At 35.9% G+C, this 22,187-nt stretch overlaps 2 protein-coding genes and 1 pseudogene across 5 annotated transcripts; 2 read left to right on the top strand and 1 right to left on the bottom strand.

The window, feature by feature from the left end:
* Positions 1 to 596: 596 nt before the first annotated feature.
* Positions 597 to 7,490, bottom strand: LOC107625017 (casein kinase 1-like protein 10). 4 transcript variants are annotated; one of them, XM_088504978.1, is made up of 14 exons: positions 7,403 to 7,490; positions 5,015 to 5,055; positions 4,248 to 4,317; positions 3,856 to 4,004; positions 3,671 to 3,766; positions 3,425 to 3,495; positions 2,976 to 3,037; positions 2,785 to 2,848; positions 2,600 to 2,684; positions 2,005 to 2,131; positions 1,818 to 1,894; positions 1,663 to 1,726; positions 1,388 to 1,506; positions 597 to 1,278 (listed from the first exon to the last, which is right to left on the bottom strand). In XM_088504978.1, exons 1-14 carry the CDS (start codon positions 7,446 to 7,448, stop codon positions 910 to 912), a joined length of 1,440 nt encoding a protein of 479 aa, XP_088361104.1. In that variant the 5' UTR covers positions 7,449 to 7,490; the 3' UTR covers positions 597 to 909. The 4 variants fall into 4 exon arrangements, with proteins under 4 accessions (XP_088361104.1, XP_088361102.1, XP_016183015.1 ...); XM_088504976.1 differs by having other exon boundaries at positions 7,426 to 7,471; XM_016327529.3 differs by lacking the exon at positions 7,403 to 7,490 and adding an exon at positions 6,568 to 7,300.
* Positions 7,491 to 9,688: 2,198 nt separating this feature from the next.
* LOC148573214 (uncharacterized) lies at positions 9,689 to 10,697 on the top strand (annotated as a pseudogene).
* Positions 10,698 to 10,863: 166 nt separating this feature from the next.
* LOC148573213 (uncharacterized) lies at positions 10,864 to 19,964 on the top strand. The gene is made up of 5 exons (XM_088505714.1): positions 10,864 to 11,032; positions 11,126 to 12,063; positions 13,225 to 13,480; positions 13,649 to 14,553; positions 19,749 to 19,964. Exons 1-5 carry the CDS (start codon positions 10,864 to 10,866, stop codon positions 19,962 to 19,964), a joined length of 2,484 nt encoding a protein of 827 aa, XP_088361840.1.
* Positions 19,965 to 22,187: the final 2,223 nt, after the last annotated feature.

Genomic DNA, 22,187 nt, shown 5'->3' with positions numbered 1-22,187 from the left:
GTAGAACTATAGATTGATCATTAAACATCAAGCAAAAAAATCAGCACATAAACCAACCCAAAGGTGGTCCTTAAAGATAGTTTTTTGAAAACTAGTGCTTTTACGTTCATTTAGAGGAAGAACTATGCTACGTGTACACCAAAATCAGCTCCTAGTATAAAATACATGCTGGAATATAAATACACATTGAAAATATAAATTAAATCACACATGTATTTATACACAAATATATTGGTCGCTAATTTTAATAGTTGATTTTAGTACACGAATAACATTTTTGTTAGAGGAAATAAGTGAGTAACCGAGCCAGAAAATCTCTCTCTAGTCTCTACATCCATAGATTGCAAATGTGAGTCGAATGTACGCGCCTTTCTTGACAAGAAATGTATAAGAATGTAAAAGATCATGACACTGAATTTTCTAGTTTGAAACCAAATGCAAGCTTCTCAATAAATTCAATTTCTCAAAGGGTAGGTGGTAATAAACATTATATAGACAGTGTTGGACCTCATGTCAACCGACAATAACACTGTATGATCATCATATCTTGCTACAACTCAGTTTCATCTAGTATATATAATAATAATAATAAAATATTTTTATATAACAAGAATCTTGTTGGATTCCCTTTTGCATGTTTTTTAAAGAACACATTGTAACCTTCAGGGGCAAGCATGGGGGGCAGAAAATAGTCCCCCGGTCGGAAACAAAAAAAAAAGGTGAGGTTTAAGAGATCATGGCATTAATGACCATTAATGACCTCATTGTTGATTCAGTAATATATACTAATATTCACATGAACTTTGATTCTTTCAACAATGCTTGAGATTGTTCTTGAATAAAATCCATTCGAGCATTTCCCGGGGCAATATAGGAGTTTAGAAGACAAGGTGCACCCCCTTTACTTGATTACTTCCTGATATTAAGGTGCTCGAAGTTCCTTAGAGTTTCATCACGCTGGCGTCTTGTAGATCCATTGCGAGTAAAAGTTGCTGGTTTGGTCTCATAAATAGGTTGAATCCGATGTGTGGTGGTTGGATGGCCCCTGCTCGGGGTCATGCCAGGGTTACCGGCATGACCGGTGGGATGACCCCTACTTGGGGTCATGCCAGGGTTACCGTAGCCTCTACTTGGGGTCATCCCACCGTAGCCCCTACTCGGTGTCATCCCAGCATAACCATAGTCGCCTGAGGAAACATGCTTATTTGATGTGACTATAGCCCTTCTTGAAGTGCTCGCATAACGAGTTGTATTGTATTCGTCATATTCATCATGGTGCTGTCAATACAAGGTAAAGCCACCAAACGTCAGAAATTTTGAATAAATGATGCATAGCTTCAGCAATGAGTTAATAATAACAAAGAAAAGTAAGGAAACAAAATATTACCATATCCCTGTGTATTGCTACATCGTCAGAACTTCTGTATCTCATGTGATCAACAGGAGGGCTAGTCATTTGGTTCCTCCGGTCGTATACATCGTATTGCTCTCGGCTATCTCTTCCAACTAAAAGAAGCATGCACATGATTCAGGGTTATATACTTTTCGAATTTGAGACAGGTTAATTAATTTCATTATGATGTAAGCAATGAAAGATAATGATGGCAGAATGGTCTAAAACTATTATATTCTGGAATAGTACTAAGGTGAAAAAGAACAGACCTGAGATCTTTTCAGGTTTGTATGCAGTTGGCCCAGCATTCATAGCTGCCTTGCCGGCACCATTCTGTTAATTGCGACAACTAATGTTAAGTAACCATCAAAATAAGTAAATAGAAAGCAAAAAAATAAAATAAGAAAAAGATTAAAGTGCTAACCCGCCCTCTAGAGCTGCTGTCGCCAACATGTGGATACTTCAGTACAGTCCAGTCAAAAACATAGTCGAATTGATGGCCTACAGCAACAAAATTGTTCAGATTAATTTACAAACACAAAAAAATACTTCGTGTTTCAAAATAATATACTGAATGGATCCTCCAAACTATATGTTTTGGATTAACATGCCTTCTCGAATAAACAGGTCACGGAAAAGTCTCTTTAGATATGAATAATCTGGCTTGTCTTCAAACCGCAAAGAACGGCAGTAATGGAAGTATGATACAAACTCAGCAGGATATGATTTGCAGAGAACCTGTTCATACAAGCATATAATTCAACAAGACCAGTAAGATTAAGATCTGATCTGAGACAGAAGCAAAAAGGAAGAGGGAAAGTTTTACTGGTTATGCCAAATGCCATATTCAAATGCAATGAAGACAGGATTAAGAATTAACCTCCATGACATCAAACAATTGAAGATCAGGTCTATGTACCTAATCTAGTTTTAACATCATAATCTGGATCTAGATTAACAGTTTGGGGGTATGTTTGTTTCCATTTTTGAAAAATAGTGATTTTGAGGCTCAAATCTTCAACATGATTGAAAAAGCTGAAAACTTGTTTCTTTTTTTCTTTTAAAATAAAATTCTGATTATTTTTATAGATTTATTCAAATGTGTGGAACCTGATTTATTTTTTCAGGAAGGTGATTATTCAACTGAAACAAACACCTGCTAGTTTTATCGAGAAAAGTCTAAAAGGATCTAGCTACTCTTCATACCTCTATGGGAGTTGATACTTTCTTCTCACTGATTCTATCATATTTTTGTTTTTTGTTGCCAGCCTTAAGTCCCTGCCAGGGAAGACTGAAAAAACAAAATGCAAGGTGATAGTACTAAAAATATATTGTAATAACATCCAAACTCCAGTATCGAGTAGAAAAGATATGTTGGTCGATTATCTTACCTTCCCCTTAAGAAGTACATGAGCACATAGCCAAGAGATTCCAGATCATCCCTTCTGCTTTGTTCTGCCAGAAAAGTAAAGTGCAATCAGATAATTGGAAACGTTCAATACTATATGTAATAACCCACTTCTAATTTTTATCAACAGGGAAAAGAAAAAGAAAGAATAAACTGTACAATAATAGCACTCACCAATTCCAAGATGTGTGTTGACACTTGCATAGCGTGCTGTACCAGTAAGATTCTTGTTTTCCCTGTTCAAGGAAGACAAACATGACTTTTTACTCAAATATTGAAACTGAATACAAATCCCAGGTTGCTTAAGTCCCTGTTTTGGGTAACTGGGTTTGGATTCGCATAATGCACTCTTCTATAAGAGTTAAGTGGAACTTGTGGAACCCAGTTTGATGGAATTAGATAAAATATACTAATATTACAAAAACTTAAGTTTTAAACTTTCCAGTTTCCACTAGAAATGGCATTAAAGCTGGCTAAAGAGATGCCAAAAAAACAAACACGCACACATGCGCACATACATTAAATACCAAGATCATGCAATTATTAAGACTACATGTTTTGTTTTGCTCAAGTTTTCACTTAAATAATGAACCTTAATATCTTGAAATAATGAGGACACTAACCTGTATGGTATGTGTCTATGAGTTTGAAGATCCCTATACTTTTTCGCAAGGCCATAGTCAATAATGTATACCTGAAATAAGATACCAGAAATGATATATAGTTAGAAGAACTCAAATTTGCATGCTCAGAAAAACGGAGTTATGCTTCACGCATCCAAAAATAAAATTTATACAAGTTAGGGAGTAAGCATATAAACTATTCATATGTTGGGAACAAAAAGTGTAAATACAGAAAAAATAACACACCTGATTTGCTTTGCGGCCTAAGCCCATTAAAAAATTGTCTGGCTTTATGTCCCGGTGAAGAAAACCTCTTGAATGCATATATTCGACTCTGTTAATCTGCAATCAAACAATAAAATGAGGTAACTAAAACTTTCAAATCACTACCTAAGGTGCCTTCTTGGATAATCGTTGCTGATTAGACTTACCAATTGATCAGCAAGCATTAACACTGTCTTCAATGAGAACTTACGGTTGCAATAATTAAACAAATCTTCTAGACTTGGACCGAGGAGGTCAATAACCATGACATTGTAGTCTCCCTCAACACCAAACCACTTGAGATGGGGAATCCCCGCTACATGAAGGAAAAGAACCATATTAGATTACTCAAAATGAGACATTCTTCATGGTCTTATAACATTTTTCTTATTCACTTTGTTTGGAGGGGACAAATAAGACCAATTAAAAGACTAAAATATGGAGCATGTTACTAACAACTGCAAAAACATTTTTGGTTTCCCCGTGAAACTTCTACGATTAAGTTAGATAATAATTTTAGCACACCCAATACTAAAAGAATAAATAGATCTAGACTTACTTCCTCCTTGGAGAAGCATATACAATTTCGACTCATAGTGAAGCTGTGGATGCCTGGTCTTCACAGGCTCCTGAGAAATTCAAACCACAGAATATCATGAGCAAACTAATGTCATTATCTGGCAGTAAAACATGATTCATAATCCAAAGTAAATTGTATTTTAACATTGGGAACCAAAGTGTGCATCCAGCAGCCGTAAAACAAATTACAAAGTAAATACAAATTTACATTTAACATTTCACTTTAAGGTACAAAAATTAGTTTAAAAATCATCTCCAGGATATGTCTCTTGTGTCCCTCTCTGTTTTGGAAGTAATGAAACTATCCTAAAAATTATCCAGGTTTCCATCCCCTTCTGCAAACATATTTTTGTCCTTAGTGGCTTAGTTTCTGTCTCCTCTGTCTTAGGCAATAACCGAACACTACCTTATTGATCTATGTTAAACCTTGATCATCCATTATCATCCCAAAATCAAGTTAACAAAACATTACGGCATGCCATTTCTTTTGTTATTTATCCAGATAAAAGTTAAACTCATTATCTCATGCTAAATTTCATGCATCCTTATACATAGTAGGAAACTAGGAACCCCCATCTCATTAAGAAAAACAACCTTAACAAAATGATTACCACCAGAAATAATAAAAGACCCCATGGAGAATCATACTATCCATTTTATACATTCAAGATAGAATAAAAAATTTTAGAACCATCATAAGAAAAGATTAAGAAAAGGGTTAAAAGAAGCAGAAATTTTTTAACATACCAGCTTACAAGCAACCTCCTCTCCAGTTTGTATATTAACACCTAACATAAGAAACAAAAGAAGAAATATGTTAACATCAACATGAAAACAATATAATAAGAATCAAATTAATTAGTTCAAAACAAACAAAAACAAAAAAAAAGGAAAAAAGAACGAACATACATATAAAGAGCTCCCCAAAAGACCCACTCCCAATTTTCCTTCCAAGTTTAAACTTCCCACCAATAATATGATCCATGATAATCAACTGCTATGACCTTTTTCTGCTCAATTTTGTGTGCCTCAATGCACTAATTGATTGTGCACAATCCCAAACAACAGAGATTCACCAGAGTCCAAAACGAAAAAAGAAAAGAAGAAAAAAAATCCAAGCTTGCCTCCAATTTCCAACCAAACCCAATAAAAATTGAGAACCTAGATGATATAATAAAGCTAAATTGGCTTGTATAGAAAACAAAATAAATTTTGAAAGAACAAAAGATTGAATCAAATTTATGGAATTTGCATCATCCCCATAACGAATGAGGATGAAATTCTTTATTCATAGCATAAAAAGAACCTCCTCCAGCTACATTCCTCCAAAAGGTAACCCCATTGAATCAACCTAGTTCAACAAAAATTGAAGCCCTTAAGAAACAGGACCCCATTGACCATGGAGGAGGAGAATAAGAGGAAGGAGGAGGGGGATTAAAAAAAGAAAAGAAAGAAAAGAACTTGATGGTGGCACAAAGAAAATTATGAGAGAGAAAAAATGAACTTTATGCAAAAGAAAAGGGGGAAAATTGGAAGATGAAATTGAAGGGTATGTTCTGGATTGAGAGATAGGAAGAGACAAAAAGGCAGTTTCCACAAAAACAGAAAGTTTGGAGGATTAACGGAGGAAGCTGTGTCTTGTCTGGTTTGAAGAGAGAGAAACAGAGAGAGAGAGAGAAAGGAATGGCCGCAGAAAACAAATGTGCATGTATGAGAGAGAGAGAGATTATAATAAGAAAATCTTGTTTTCTTTTTTTTGACAAATGTTATTTTTGTTTTAAAATATAAATTTTATTTTTTTCATAAAATATTATTTTGTCTTGATCTTTTTAGAGTAAATAACTAATTATCAATATTACTCTTATTTTTTTTAGTGTTTTGGTTTTAAAAAAGAATTAATGCTACTTAAATCCTATTAAAAACATTAATAAATCTATATATATTTACTCTAATTTTTTAGTTAATAGAGAAAATATGATCTTACAAAGACAAAATCATAACAATAATGAAGAAAATATACCAAATAAAGGAATAATACACATATATTTAAACCAAAATAAAGATGGGCAATATATCATTAAATTTTACACACATAAAAATAAACTTTTTTAGAGTTATAAAAAAAAATTATCGTAAAAATAATTTAAAAATAATATATAATAGATGAAAATATTAGGAATTAAGAACGAGAATAATAATTTCCTTATCTATTATGTAAGGGAAACTTTTAGAGGGTTAAATTGGAAAACCCATGCATGAAAAAAAAAAAAAAAAAAAAAAAAGAGTCAAAAAACCAAAACCTTTCTATTGTACTTTCTTTTCCACCCCACACACATTCTTCTGCGTTCAATTTCTTTATTCCAATTGCGCTCTCTATCGTGGCCCACCTCCTCAAGATAGCCGTCGTCCTTGGCCTCCTCGTTGCCCTCGCAGCCACCACCGCTTCCGCCCGCTCCTGACGGACCTTGGTCATCTCCTCCGAGACCTTCTCCCTTTCTTCATCCGACGACCCCTCCCCCCGTTCACCGCTACCCTCGCCACCTTCACCGGCGTCCGCTCCTTCTACCCTTTCTCTTCCGAGATCTTCTTCAACCGTGCCTTCGAGGACTCCGCCGCCGCAAGATCGACAGTCTCCCTCGCCTCCCCGCGCCCTTCGGATCCTCCACCGAAGAATTCATCTCCCTCCGCGACTGCACCAAGGATATCCTCTCCGTCGTCGCCGTGACTGTACCGTTACGAAGATTACCTCGAGGATGATCGAGAGCCCTAAGAAGTTAGGGCAGTGAAGATCCCGGCGGCGGAGGCGCATACTCCGGCTAAGAATGCTGGACGAGAGTATATATTCAAAATTGTGTGGTTGAGTTAGGGTTTATGAGAGTCGTTTGTGGATTGTTTTCTATTACAATCGAATATAGTGGAAATTGAGAAGAAAGAAATTGCTTATGATGTGTTTGTAATTTGTTGATTCCGTGTTTAATTCACTGTTTCTGCTTACGATTCGCGTACTTAATACTGAAACGTGTGCTGTTAATTGTAATCGAAAGTGTTAGTTATGTTTATGTAACTTGTAATGTCGTTGATAATAGCATTATATGAATTATTTATGATAATCAATATTATGCTGAAGATTGGAACCTGGATAGATAGAGGAGACATACTGTGGGACTGTGGTCCAATGCATTGCTCCATGCTTGATAGTGTTTCTTCATTTTTTTGTCCCTCTTGTTGTGCACTAAAATGATGCATGGAAGCCGTAGGTTCCAATATCATTTATGTAATTTGAAATTTCTACCAAAGATGGATGGTACATGTTAGAATCACAATTGGGATTCAGGACTTGTTTAGAGTTCGTTAGAAACAGATTTTTTTATTGAATTTTTTTTATTTGTTAGTATATTTGGTAAAATTTTAATAGTAAAAGCAAAAATATTAAAAAAATAAAAAATATATTTTTAGAGAAATTATAAGTTTTTAAAGATTTTTTACATAAAAAATATGTTTTTAACATAATGAATAAACAGAAAAGTATTTTTTTTATTATTGTATATTTAACTTAAATATAATTGTAATATTTTTATTTTTTTAAAATTGAAATATTTAGGTGGGTTTTTAAAAAAATAGTAAAATATTATTTTTGTTTCAATCGTTTGAAATAAGTCCTATTTGTATTACTAACATTTAAATCGTCTTATTTATATCCCTAATGTTTGTAAAAGTGATTCAATGTTATTCTGTCATTAATTACACATCATGAGCTTTAGTTGGAGTTCTGAAAATCTTTTCTTGAAGTTAGAATACCAATGTCTAGGTCAGAACCGATGATCTACTCCGGATAATAACTTATTAAAAGTTGAAACTCATCCCTGCAACATTTACATAATTCACTTTTTTAGGGACAAAATTGAACCTGAACACAAATTTTGGATACAATATTAAAATCGAACACATCCAAATGAGACCTAATTGAAAATGAATACATCCAAGTGAGAATAATTGAAAAAAATAATCTGATCTATTAGTATAATTGACAGCATGATAACATTGAATAACTTTTATAAACGTTAGGGATACAAATAGAACAATTTAAACGCTAAGGACACAAATAGGACTTATCCTAAATGTTGGGGACAAAAACGATACTTTACTCTTAAAAAAAGATATTTTTTTAAAGATTTTATAAAAAAATAAAAGTAATTTTATATTTGGATATCTCATATAACAAGATCTTTTTATAGGCCTTGAGGCCCTTGCTTAATCACAAATTTTTTTTATTTATCAATTATGTTTGGGTATAATAATATAAAAATACTTTTTTTATTTATTACGTAAAAAATATCTTTAAAAAAAATATAAATGGTAGCTTTTTCAAAAAAGATTTTTTTTATTTTTCTAATATTTTTACTTTTATTATTAAAAATTTAACAAACATACTAAAAAAACTTTTTTTTATTAAAAAGAGTAAAGTATCGTTTTTGTCCCCAACGTTTGGGGTAAGTCCTGTTTGTGTCCCTAACGTTTAAATCGTCCTATTTGTATTCTTAACGTTTATAAAAGTGATTCAATGTTATCCTACTATCAATTATACTAACAAATCAGATTATGTTTTTCAATTATTCTCACTTAGATGTATTCATTCTCAATTAGGTCTCACTTGGATGTGGTCGATTTTAATATTATACCCACTATTTGTGTTTAGATTCAATTATGTCCTTAGAAAAGTGAATTATGTAAATGTTATAGGAATTAGTTTTAACATTTGATGAGCTATTTTTCGGAGTAGATCATCAATTCTATCCCAAACATGTATATTCTAACTTCAAGAAGAGGTTTTTAAAACTCAAACTAAAGCGTTAGAATTTTTAGGGTTTAGTAGGAGTACGTACTCCGTACTCTGTACAATTTTGAAAATCGAAGATGAGCGGTGGAGTGAGCGGGAAAGAGACTTTGAGGGTGAAACACGGTGAGGCAGCCGATAATGTCGGCGGAAGAGATAAGGGGGAGAGCGGGGGAGAGATTGCATCAGGGGAAAAGGAGGATAATATTTTGGGAGGGGTTTCTAAGCCTTTGAAGGTTTCTTTCAGGGACAAAGTTGTAGGTTCCAAGATTGCTAAAGCTTTTTCACTCGTTGGAACTTTATCGGGAGATAACATTGCGGTAGTTTCTGGGAAGCAAGGAGATCTCTTGCCACCGAGTGTCACGTTTACCCAAGAAGCTAAGAATTGCTTGGCAGAACCTTATAAGGATGCTATAGTGATTAAGGTGCTAGGTAAACATTATAGCTACACTGCATTGTCTCATAAACTCCGAACAGTATGGAGGATTAAGGGAGGTTTTGATTTATTGGACGTGGGATTTGACTACTTTCTTGTGAAGTTTGATGTGGCTGATGAGCGAGAAAAGATTCTCTTAGGAGGTCTATGGATGATCGAGGGAAATTATGTGGCTGTGAAGCCTTGGGATCAAGAGTTTAGATCAAGTGAAAACTGTTTTGGAGCAACTTTAGTGTGGATTAGAATTTCCGGATTACCAATTTGGTGCTACCAAGAAGATGCAATGCTCCATGTTGCGGCTGCAGTTGGCATTCCCGTTAAGGTTGATTTGGCAACAAAATTAGCTGAAAGAGGACGATATGCTCGAGCCTGTGTTCAGATAGATTTAGGATTACCAAGTGACTAAGAAGATTCTTGTTGAAGGTGTTGAATATGAGGTTGAATATGAAAGTCTTCACCTTATTTGTGGCTCTTGTCTCAAGTTTGGTCATGATATGAAGGTGTGCAAGACTGACAGCAATGCGGGAGGAGGAACTAATGCCAAGGTGGTCAGCGATATAGCAAAGCAGCCAGAAAGCGCAAATTCAAAAAATCCAGTACATGTGAAAAAGGCAAGTTTTCATTTTGGCAAGAATCTTGGAGATGAGACTGTAAATGTTACTGTCCCGGATTTGGTGGAGAGTGATTTGCATGCTATTCATGTAGACCATGCACAACATGAGGATTTGGAAGGCTGGACTCAAGTGATTAGGAAAGAAAAGTATAAAATGGGTCAAAAGCCTTCTCCTAGCACCCATCAGGTCCAACCAAAAGCAAAGAAGACTCCTAACAAGGCTACCAATACTTGGACAAGGCCTAATCACCAACGTACAATACATGCTACTGGATCCAAAGTAAAATTAAGCAGGGGCATCAATATTGGAAAACCGGTTAGTGTGGCTTCTTCGGGGACCCGGCACAATGTTCATCATCAGCAGCAAGGTGAGACAACAAATGGCACTGTGCGAAAGCGTCCTCGCCTAAACTCTTTGCAGAATTCACTAGTAGATAAGGATGGAGCATCGACGGTGGGTATGGTGCAAGTTTCAACGGAGAAAATTGGGCTGCAACTTGAGAGTCCATTAAAGGCAGGATCGTCGAAGACAGGGACATCATGTTGAGTCTCGGGTTTGTTATTGGAGCTCCCTTTTTGCTGTTTTTATGGATAGTTTCAATATCATAGCCTGGAATGTGAGGGGTGCATCTAACAAGATGGCCCGTGTGCATTGCAAAAAATTGGTGAGAATATATAAACCATCTTTCTTCTTTCTCTTTGAGACTCATACCATGTTTAATAATTTGAAGAATTTTTGGGATAAGTTGGGTTTTCATTGTGTTGGTATTGAGGAAGCAGTAGGACACAGGGGTGGCATTTGGTTTCTATCTTCTATTGCTAATACTTCTTGTGTGGTTATTGATCAAATTGGCCAATGTATCACAGTGAAAGTGAGTGTGGGTAACTTAGTTTGGCTTTGTAGTGCAGTATATGGGAGTCCTCAATTCAAAAAAAGATGTATATTTTGGGATCATTTGCGTTCTATTAATTCAGGCCATAATGGACCGTGGATGGCTGTTGGTGATTTTAATGAGATTGTAGCACCAGATGAGAGTACATGTGCTTATTTTTCTTCTCACAGAGCTAGTCTATTAGCTACTACTTTAGATGACTGTGAGCTCTTTGATCTTAAAGTGACTGGTAGAAGATATACTTGGTATAGAGCAATTCAGGCTGGTAGGGACTTGGCTAAAAGGTTGGATAGAGCTCTAGTTAATGAGGCATGGATGACAATGTTTCCTGAGGGTTATTCTGAAATTCTTAGCAGGCTTCATTCTGATCATTGTCCTATTTTAGTTCGTTGTCATGGTAGCCCCAGAGTGAAAGGTTCTCGTCCTTTTAGGTTCCAAGCTGCGTGGACAACACATCCTTCTTATAAACATGTTATTAGTAAGGCTTGGAATCAAGAGTTTGGAGGCATTACTGAAAGGCTTAAGATGGTTCAACAGGCTTCTTTGGACTTCAACTCAAAGATTTTTGGAAATATTTTTGTGCGAAAAAATAAGCTGGAATATCAGATTGATCAGATTCAACGGCGTTTGGAGGTTACCGATGTGTTATCTCTGAGAATTAAAGAAGCTGAACTGAGGGAAGATTACAATAGGCTTTTATTGCAAGAGGAACTTTTTTGGTGCCAGAAATCTAGAGAGCAGTGGGTCAAGTATGGGGATAGAAATACTAAATTCTTTCATCTTCAGACTTTGGTGCGTAGAAACCATAATAGAGTACATGGATTATATGTTAGAGATGGGTCTTGGTCTACTGATCCAGATATTCTCCAGAAAGAAGCCCTCTCTTTTTACAAGAATCTCTTTGGTACAATGGAAGAGGTTGAGGTTGATTGTTTAGGGGATGTTCCGATGCCCACTCTAAGCACTGAGGCTTGTGCTAGGTTAATTGACCCTGTCTCTTTTGCGGAAGTCAAGTCAGCCGTATTCAGTATGAGCCCTTTTAAGACTCCTGGTCCAGATAGCTTTCAAGCTTATTTTTTTTAAAGAATATTGGGAGATAGTAGGCACTGAGATTTGGAATATTGTCCGGAGCTCTTTTTTGGGAGAGTTCTTAAATCCTAGCATCATGGAAACTCTGATTGTGCTTATTCCTAAAATTGATAACCCTACCTTTATGAAGGATTTCAGGCCTATTAGCTTGTGTAATGTTGTTTATAAAATTATCACCAAAGTATTGACTAACCGACTTCGGCCTTTTCTTCCATATATTGTTAGTCCTTTACAAGGAAGTTTTATTCCGGATCGTGGTGCTCCTGATAATATTATTGTGGCCCAAGAAATTCTGAATTTCATGAAGCACACAAAATCCAAGAAAGGTACTTTTGCTTTTAAAATTAATCTTGAAAAAGCTTATGATAGGGTGGATTGGAGGTTTTTGGAGAGTACTCTCATTGCTTTTGGTTTCCCTATCATCACTGTTAATTTGATTATGAATTGTGTCCATGCATCATCTCTTTCTATTATGTGGAATGAGAATAGATTGGATAGTTTTGCTCCTAGAAGGGGACTTAGACAGGGCGATCCAATGTCTCCTTACTTATTTGAGCTTTGTATGGAAAGACTTGCTTGCTATATATCTCATAAGGTGGTCGAGGGTGTGTGGAAACCAGTTTCTGTCACTAGGGGTGGCCCAAAATTTTCTCATTTGATGTTTGCAGATGATCTCTTACTCTTCTGTCAGGCTACAAAGAGTCAGGTCCAAATGGTCATGCATTCTCTTAACATTTTTTGCAAGGCATCTGGCATGAAAGTGAATCTTGAAAAGTCTAAAGCTTTTTGTTCTAAAAATGTGACTGCTCGTAGAAGAGATATTTTTACTAGTGTTTCTTCAATACGGTTTGCTTTGGACTTAGGAAGATATCTTGGAGTTAACCTTAATCATTCCCATACCAGTAGGGCTTCTTTTCATTCGGTGATTGAAAAGGTGAGGGGAAGATCAGCTAATTGGAAAGGAAGGCTTCTAAATAAAGCAGGGAGACTTTGCCTGATCAATTCTGTTGCAGCATCCATTCCTGTCTATCATATGCAGGTATCTTTTTTTCAAATTGGGTTTGCGATAAATTGTCTTCTATGATGAAACAGTTCCTTTGGAAGGGTCAAGTTGATGGTAGAGGTCTTTCTCTTGTTAATTGGAGGACCGTGATCACTCCAAAGAAATTTGGTGGCCTAGGTGTTAGAGATCCTGCGTGTGTTAATATATCTTTACTTGGTAAATTGGTTTGGCAACTTTTTCATTGTCAGGACAAGCCTTGGGTTGCTCTATTGAGGGCAAAGTATCTGAGGAATGAGGGAGTTTTAGATGGCCCTGTCTCTTGCAATGCTTCTCATGTTTGGAAGAGTATCTCAAAGGCTTTTGGTGCTCTTAAGGATGCCTTCTCTTGGTGCGTTGGGTCACTTGATCAATCCTTTTGGTTTGACAATTGGAGTATTGAGGGCCCAATTGCTCAAGATGTCCCTTTTGTACATATATCTGACTCTGATTTAACTATTAGAGATGTTTGGAAAGATGGTCAATGGAATCTCCATGATATTTTCTCTATCATTCCAGAAGATGTCAAACAGCGTTTGAATGCTTATAATCCAAATTTGAATGCTGGAGAGAGTTCGGGTTGGTCGTGGGGTGTGGCATCTTCTAGACTCTACTCAGCTAGGAGTGGGTACAATTGGCTAGCCAAAAGAAAGTTTGACTGGAATGAGCATGATAATTGGTTGTGGGTATGGCGACTGCATATTCCTGAGAAGTACAAGTTCTTGATTTGGCTCAGTCTTCATAATGCTATTCCTACGGCAGAGTTTTGTTTGGGTCGTGGTTTAGCTTTATCTAGCACCTGTCATCGATATCAGAATGGTTCTGAATCCATTCTTTATTGTCTTCGGGAGTGCCCTAGTGCCAAGGAGGTCTGGAACCTTTTAGGCCTGTATTCAGATAATTCGAATTTACATGATTGGCTCTATAGAGGTGCAAGGAGTGGAGATATTTTTCTTTTCTTTTCGACCATCTGGTGGATTTGGAGAAGCAGGAATCATGACTTATTTAGTATAGATGATTCATGGAGTGCTAGTAAAGTGGTGAGTTTGATTCGTAGTTCAGTAAGGGAATTTTACATTATTTTTGCTATGCATCAATCTTTGTCTCCTCCTTCACTTTGTTTGCATTGGGTTCCACCTCCAGTTCATTCTATTAAATTGAATTGTGATGCTAGTTGGTTTGCTCCTTTTGGCTATGCTGGTTTTGGTTGTATCATTCGCAATCCTGATGGATGTTGGTTGAAAGGTTGCACTGGGAAAGTCGAAGTGTGTAGTGTTCTTTTTGCTGAATTGTATGCAATTTGGAGAGGTTTACTTCTTGCTTGGGAGAGTGGATTTCGTGAGGTTATTTGTGAAACAGACTATTTAGAAGCTCTTTTCTTGGTAAACTAAAGAATGCTTGGTAAGGATATTCCGGAATGGGATTTGGCAAAGCATATACAGGAGGTTATGAATTGGAATTGGAGAGTCTCTATTCTTTTAATTCAGAGGACTGCAAATAGTGTTGCAGATTGTATGGCTAAAGCAGCTGCTTCTGGCGCGGACATTCACTCGAATTGGAGCCAACCATGGAGTGAGCTTCAACATCTAATAGATTTAGATATAACCCTAGCCAATTAATTTGGTTTTGTCTCTTTTTTTCTTTCTTTTCTATTTAGTCACAAAAAAAAAAAACTAAAGCGTTCATGATGTGTAATTGACGGCAGGATAACATTGAATCACTTTTACAAATGTTAGGGATACAAATAGGACGATTTAAACGTTAGGGACACAAATAGGATTTACCCCAAACGTCGAGGACAAAAACGATACTTTACTCTATTAAAAAATATTTTTTTATCTACTTAATGACATCCAAATAAACACTAAATACTACACAACCTAACTCATTTAGTAGCATTGTAACATCATTTTGGTAATAAAATTCTAGTAAAAATTCTGATTAACTAATAATTTTACAACAACAACAACAATTTTTTGTCCCACTAGGTGGGGTCGGCTACATGAATCAAATGATGCCATTGAGCTCTGTCATGTATCATGTCCATAGAGAGATCGTTTACATATAGATCTCATTTGACCACCTCATGGATGGTCTTCTTAGGTCTTCCTCTTCCTTTCACCACTTGTCCATCTTCCATCTCATCCACCCTCTTGACTGGGTGCTCTGTCGGTCTTCTTCTCATATGTCCAAACTACCTGAGATGCGATTCTACCATCTTTTTCACAAATGGGTGCTACTCCAGCTCTCTCCCTTATATCTTCGTTCCTTATTTTATCCAATCGCGTATGACCACTCATACATCTCAACATCTTCACTTCTGCCACATTTAGCTTATGTTCGTGCTCTTCTTTGGCCACCCAACACTCTATACCATAAAGCATAGCCAGTCTTATAGCAGTGCGATAGAATTTACCTTTAAGTTTTAAAAGCACTTTTTTATCACATATAAAACCAGATGCACTTTGCCATTTTGACCAACCTGCTTGGATCCTATGGTTTACATCATGTTCAATCTTTCTATTATTGTGTATGATGCACCCAAGATACTTAAAACTCTTAACTTTTCGTAAGATGTTTTCTCTAATCTTCACCTCTATATTGTGATTTTTCCTTCGCAGACCGAACTTACATTCCATATATTTCGTCTTGCTACGGCTTATGCGCAGACCATACACTTCTAGAGCTTCTCTCCATAGGTCCAACTTCTTATTTAGATTTTCCCTTGACTCTCCCATAAGGACGATTGATGATGAAGAATTCGTGCCGGTTTGGAATCAATCAAAACATAATCAATTCGTTGGTAGCATAGTCCAAACCAACAATGAATTCTCACAATCAAATGTTAAATTTAAAACAAAATAAACCGAGAGTATTTAGACTCCTGGGTCGTCTTTCCTTGGAGTTGCAATAAAGTGTACATTATTGGCTAAGAGAGGAAATGGGAGTTGGATGATTGCAAGTGAAGACAAGAAATGTAAATAGCATGGAATGTAAATGATCATGCAAGAAATTAAATGGAAAGCAAGTAAAAGCAATGCAAAGAGAATCCAAACACTAAAAAAGAGAACTCTTGGTGAGAATTGGGTAATTAGGGATTCCTATCCTAGTTATGGACCACAAACATGGCAATTGTGTGGGATTAATCCCAATTAGTCAATCCTACTTGAGAATTAGTCAAAAGGGCATAATTGATTCCAATCCCTAAGTCCTATGTCAGCACTAGTGGGTCACATAGAGTCAAGGGAAACCAAACCAATTAACAATCCTTACACAATGCGGAATGGACATCCACAACTCAATTCCACCCAAACACCCAATTTCTCAACCAAGAGTGTGAGAAACTAACATGCAAGAAACTAAAAGTCAAAGCAATAAAAGTCAAAGCAATTAAATGCAAGGAAAAGAAACTTCAAATGCAAGAAACCTCTTGGCATGAATTGAGGGCTAAGGCTACCTATCCTAGCCATTGACCACAAAGACATGATGATTATGAAGAGTTAATCCTACTTAGTTAACCCTACATCGAGGATAAGTCAAGTAAGCATAGTTGATTTCAATCCATAAGTCCTAAGTCAACACTAAGGGTCACTTAGTGTTAATGGAAACCAAATCAACTAACTACTCTAATGAATCAAACAAGAATGGACATCAATGGCTCAAGGATCACCAAAGTCATCAAATTCAAGCCAAGGGAGAAGAAAAACTAAGTAAAAACCCAACCAAACATTTTATCAAACACTTGGTGGGCATGAAAAGAAAGCATGGTAAAATAACAAGAAATAATAAATGCTACAACAACCAATTGCAAGAAAATAATAACAACAATTAAAGAAAGCAATAATCAACATGAAAACATAAATTGCATTAATTAAAATTGAAATTAACAAAAGTATTCATGAACATAAAAATGACAAAAGAGAGGAAATAACAAATAGAAGAAAAGAACAAAGGTGCAATAACAATAAATGACAAGGAAAAGTAATTGAAAACAAGAATTAAAAGTAGAAATTGCAAGAAATTAAACTAAGGAACCCTAATTCTAGAGAGAAGGTGGGCGACGCGTATGCGTGACATTCCGTCACGTGCTGTACGTAACAGAACTCGCTGGGGGCGATTTTTGGGTTGATTTGGACCCAGTTTCAGGCCCGAAAACACAGACTAGAGGCAGGGGTGAAGCTGAGACACAACACACTTTCATTTTTCACTTAGTTTAGTTTTAGTTTTTGAATTCTAGAGAGGGAGACACTACTTCTTCTAGGGTTCTTAGCGTATCTAGTTCATATTCAGTATTGGATCTTGAGAGAGCTACTACTACCTTCTAGTGGAGTTTTTATCATTATAGTTTGTCTTTCTATCACTCTACTCTTTTGTTTTTCATTTAGTTACTTGAATTCATGTTTGGAGTTTGTTAATTTTGAATTTATTAATGCAGTGACTATTTTTATATTTAATTCAATTACTTGTTTAATTTCTTTTAATTAATTATCAGTACGAATTTTGATTTTATTAATTCATTTTAGTTAACATGTCTGTTATCTACTCCCTTTACATGTTTGTGAAAATGGCATTCGTGTTAATGGAGTAGAGCTTTCAACTTGGCTTTGGAGTTGATTAATTGGAAATTCTTGAGTTGGAATACTCAAGTATTAAATTGTAATTGGAAATTGCTGGCTAACTCAATTTTCACTAACTCTAATCCTTCCCCGTGAAGTGATTAGGACTTGTGAATCAGAGTTAGTGCTACCTACTTGACTTTCCTTTATTAGTTAGAGGATAACTAAGTGGAAGCAAAAACCTTTTACTATTATACTTGGAAAAGGCAACAAGGATAGAAACTCCAATTAATCTTTTCCTAGTCAAGGCCTTTTATTTCAAATATATAATACCTCTTGTCACTATTTCTTGCTTAAATTGATAGCCATCTATTTTTCCATTTTCCAATTTTAAAATTTCTCAAAAAAATTCCTAACCAATAAATTGCACCTTGTGTCAACTCTTTGGGAAACAACCTAGGATTTCTACTCCCAGTTATTTAATCTTAATCATGATACAAATTAAATTGGTAGTGAGAATTTTGTCGGTTAAGACTGTACTGACAACACTGTTTTTATTGGAAAATCTTAACCGGCATTTTTCCACCCATCAAAGTTAACCTTGATAAGTCTAAAACTCTTTTTTCTAGGAATGTTTCAGCTCACAGAAGGGATGTTTTTACAAGTGTGTCTTCTATTAGATTTAGGCTTAGTTTAGTAAAGCTTTTACTTTTTAAAAGTAGTTTATAAAAGTTAACTTTTAAAAGATGGCTTTTTAAAAGGAATAGCATTTATGTTTGGTAAATCAAATTAAAAATTACTTTTAATAATCACAAACAACAACAATTGCATTTGGTAAAATAACTTTTAAAATTTAAAAATACTATAAGGTAGCGTTTGTTTTGAGGTACTGAAACAGAGACTGAGAGACTGAGACTCAGTATCGTGTTTGTTAGTTCAGAGACTGGTATTAAAATTTCTGTCTCTGTCTCTAAAATTTCAGTATTTCAGTACCTCCAAAAAGTAGGGACACAGGGACTGAAATTTTTAGAGATGGAGACTGAAACTTTAATAACATTTTATACCTAAAATACTTTCATTTCAATTAATTAATTCCAATTTTACCCTTTGTGCAAATTAAATTAGAGTTTCATTTTTGTTTCAATTCCTGTCTCCCATTTTGCACCAAACAGAATACTGAGATTTATTTCAATCCCTGTCTCTTAGTCTCTGTCTCTCAGTTTCAGTCTTTCCGTCTCTGTCTCTCCACCAAACGCTACCTAATAGACATAAATGCAAGCATTAAATTTGAAAATTAGTTAACATATGAGGTTATATTAGACTTTTAAATTTTGAAAAGCACAAGCCAACTTTAAAAAACTCTATCTTAGGTGCTTTCAAAAGTACCCCGATCTTTTAAAAGCTGCAAGCACAAACACATGATCTTTTTTATTTACCAAACACAAAATGAGGAGTTTGAACTTTTAAAAAGCACAAGCACCTCTTCAAAAAGCTTTACAAAACCAAGTCTTATTCTGAACTTAGAAAAATATTTTGGTGTGACTCTTAACCATTCCCGGGTTTCTAGGGCGTCCTTCTATAAGGTGTTTGAGAATGTCAGAGGCAAACTTGCAATTTGAAAAGGCGGACTTCTTAACAGAGCAAGAAGATTGTGCTTAATTAACTCTGTAGCTATTTCTCTTCCTATCTATCACATGCAGGTTTCCTTATTTCGTAGCTGGGTTTGTGATAAATTGTCTTCCATGATGCGTTAATTTCTTTGGAAAGGACATCTGGATGGTAGGGGCTTCAGCTTGGTTAACTGACAAAAAGTGATTAAGAAGTTAGGCGAGCTGGTGTTCGGGATCCATTTTGTGCTAACTTATCTTTACTTGGAACACTCATATTGCAGCTTTTTCATTATCCGAATAATCCTTGGGTGGCTCTTATGAGGTTCAAATATTTAAAGAAAGAAGGTAATTTTGATGGTTGTCCTCCCAAGAATGCTTCTCATATTTGAAGTATTCGCAAAACTTTTGCAGCCCTCAAAGAAGGCTTTTCTTGGTGTACTGGGTACTAATCAGTCTTTCTGGTTTGATAAGTGGAGACTTGAGGGTTCAATTGCAAATGGGTTCCCCTATGTTCATATTTCAGACTCTCTTTTAACCATTCAGGATATTTGGCATGATGGGAGGTGGGTCCTTAATGGGATTTACACCCTTATTCTGGAGGAGGTTAGACAACTTGGAATATTATAATCCTGATCTGCAAGCTGGGGAGCACCCCTGTTGGATTTGGCATGCCTCGGCCTCAAACTCTTTTTCTATAAATAGTGGGTATAATTGGTTGTTCAAAAGAAGAGAAAAACCCAAATCAGCTCCTGACAATTACCTCGAAAGATAACGAGGCCCCTGACAAAAAAAAACCCCCAACTCGGCCCCTGACAAAAAAAAAACCCAACTCGACCCCTGACAATTACCTCGAAAGGACAACGAGGCCCCTGTGCCAAAAAAAATTCAACGTTATTTTTTTTGGCACAGGGGCTAATCAGTCCCAAAAAAAATTATCAGGGGCCAGATTGGGTGTTTTTTTTTTCTTGGGGGCCTCGTTGTCCTTTCGAGATAATTGTCAGGGGCCGGATGGGGTATTCACTCTAAAAAGAAAGATCAGCTGGGCAGAAGAGGAGAATTGGCTGTGGATTTGGAGGCTTCATGTCCCAAAAAAATACAAACGCTATTCCTATGGCAGATTTCAGATGTAGCCGTGATTTAGCTACTTTTAATATATGCCACAGATGTAACGCTACTCCTAAAACTATTTTACACTGTCTCAAAGATTATCCCAAGGCTAACATGATTTGGACTGCTTTAGGCCTCATTACAACAAACGTTAACCTATCTTTTTGGTTAAAGGACAGCTGCAAGCATGGTAATTTCTTTATCTTCTTCTCGGCTCTTTGGTGGATTTGGCGTGATAGGAATAATAAGTTTTCTAACTCTGATGATCCTTGGAATATTAGTAGTGTGATTAGTTTGATTAGAAGGTCAGCTAGGGAGTTGCATACTATTTTTACCATGTATCATTCCTTAAGTTGTCCCTTTCTGTGGCTATCTTGGGTGCCTCCCTCTACTAGTGCTGTTAAAATTAATTGCGATGCTAGTCTTTGTAGTCAAAATGGTACTGCTAGTTTTGGTTGTATTATTCAAAATTTGGATGGATGTTGGCTGAAGAGTTGTGGTGGTTTCATCGTAATTAACAGTGTTCTTCGGACTGAACTTCATGCTATTTAGAGGGGTCTTGTTCTTGCTTGGGATTGTGGTTACCGGGAAGTTCTGTGTGAAATAAATTGTTTAGAAACTTTCTCTTTGCTGCAAATAAAGAGGCTTGGTGATACTATGCAAGAGTAGGATTTGGTGAACAAAGTCTAGGATATCTTGACATGGAGCTGGAAAGCTAATATTTCTTTGATCCATAGATCAGCCAATGGTGCGACTGACTTCATAGCTATAAAAGTTTTGTTGAGTATAAAACATTATGTGGAGTATCTACAACCTTCGGATGAGCTTTTTCATCTATTTTTTTAGATTATAACTCTGCCATGTGATTTGGCGTGTTTTTTTTTCTTCTTTCTTGGTTATTTTTTTTCTTTTATCTTTAGTCAATAAAAAAATTAACTACCATATCTCTGTTGAAACTCAACTGCCAACCTCACCGACTTTTCTCGAAGCTTGTTGCTGCCATATCTCTGGCACTTCACCCAGTGGTGCATCGTTGGAGTCTCCACGGTGCTGATGCTTCTCCTTTGGTATAATCTCTATTATCATGACCAAAGCAACCATATCTTCCACAAATCCAAACAAATATTTTCATACTCAATGTCATAACCAAAACTATCAACACTTATCTTCCTTATGACTGGTAGAAACTAGTAACATAGATTCATACAAACTTGCCTCGTTCAATCAACTTAGTAGTAACATCTACTTTGATCAGATTATCCACTACCGTTGCAATCTTTATCATTGCTTTCTCATGAAAATGGCAAATACTAAGCCCAGAGATCCATATCCAAACTAGGATTAAGCCAAAGGAAGGAAACGAGTAAGGATGGCATCTAAGACTTCACTGTTTCATAATGTCCTATGATAATCAAGAAGCACCTTTCCTCAATCTTCAAACCGATCAAACTAAGCTAGAAAATAAACCAAAGCCTACGTCAAACCCCTCATAGCTACCCTTTATTCGCCATACAATTAAAATGCTTTCCAGATAATTAAAAGATAAAAAATCATAGATGGCTAGGTAATTACCCAAAAAGTGAGGCCTGCAAAAAAAAAAAAAATTCAGCCCCTGATATTTAATTTAATGATTTTTGTCTGGTTAACAAACATACCTATATGACACATTAAACTGCTAATATGTTTGTTTAAGTATTATTCGAGGACACACGGAAAAAAGTAATGTTCGAGGCCGTTTATAAT

This window comes from Arachis ipaensis, chromosome B2 (genome assembly GCF_059453495.1).
Source record: "Arachis ipaensis isolate K30076 ecotype BB chromosome B2, ASM5945349v1, whole genome shotgun sequence".
Classification (NCBI taxonomy): Eukaryota; Viridiplantae; Streptophyta; class Magnoliopsida; order Fabales; family Fabaceae; genus Arachis; species Arachis ipaensis.
This window is presented reverse-complemented; position numbering and strand designations above follow the sequence as displayed.

Excerpts from the sequence above, each read along its gene's own strand:
- LOC148573213 (XM_088505714.1), top strand. The coding sequence starts at position 10,864 with ATGTTTAATAATTTGAAGAATTTTTGGGATAAGTTGGGTTTTCATTGT. Across the intron at positions 12,064-13,224 it reads TTGCGGAAGTCAAGTCAGCC|TTCCTTTGGAAGGGTCAAGT; the intron begins GTATTCAGTATG and ends ATGATGAAACAG. Across the intron at positions 14,554-19,748 it reads ATTTAGAAGCTCTTTTCTTG|CCCTCAAAGAAGGCTTTTCT; the intron begins GTAAACTAAAGA and ends AAACTTTTGCAG.
- LOC107625017 (XM_016327528.3), bottom strand. The coding sequence starts at position 5,252 with ATGGATCATATTATTGGTGGGAAGTTTAAACTTGGAAGGAAAATTGGG. Across the intron at positions 3,767-3,855 it reads TAATGCTTGCTGATCAATTG|ATTAACAGAGTCGAATATAT; the intron begins GTAAGTCTAATC and ends GTTTGATTGCAG. Across the intron at positions 2,132-2,599 it reads AAGTATCAACTCCCATAGAG|GTTCTCTGCAAATCATATCC; the intron begins GTATGAAGAGTA and ends TTGTATGAACAG.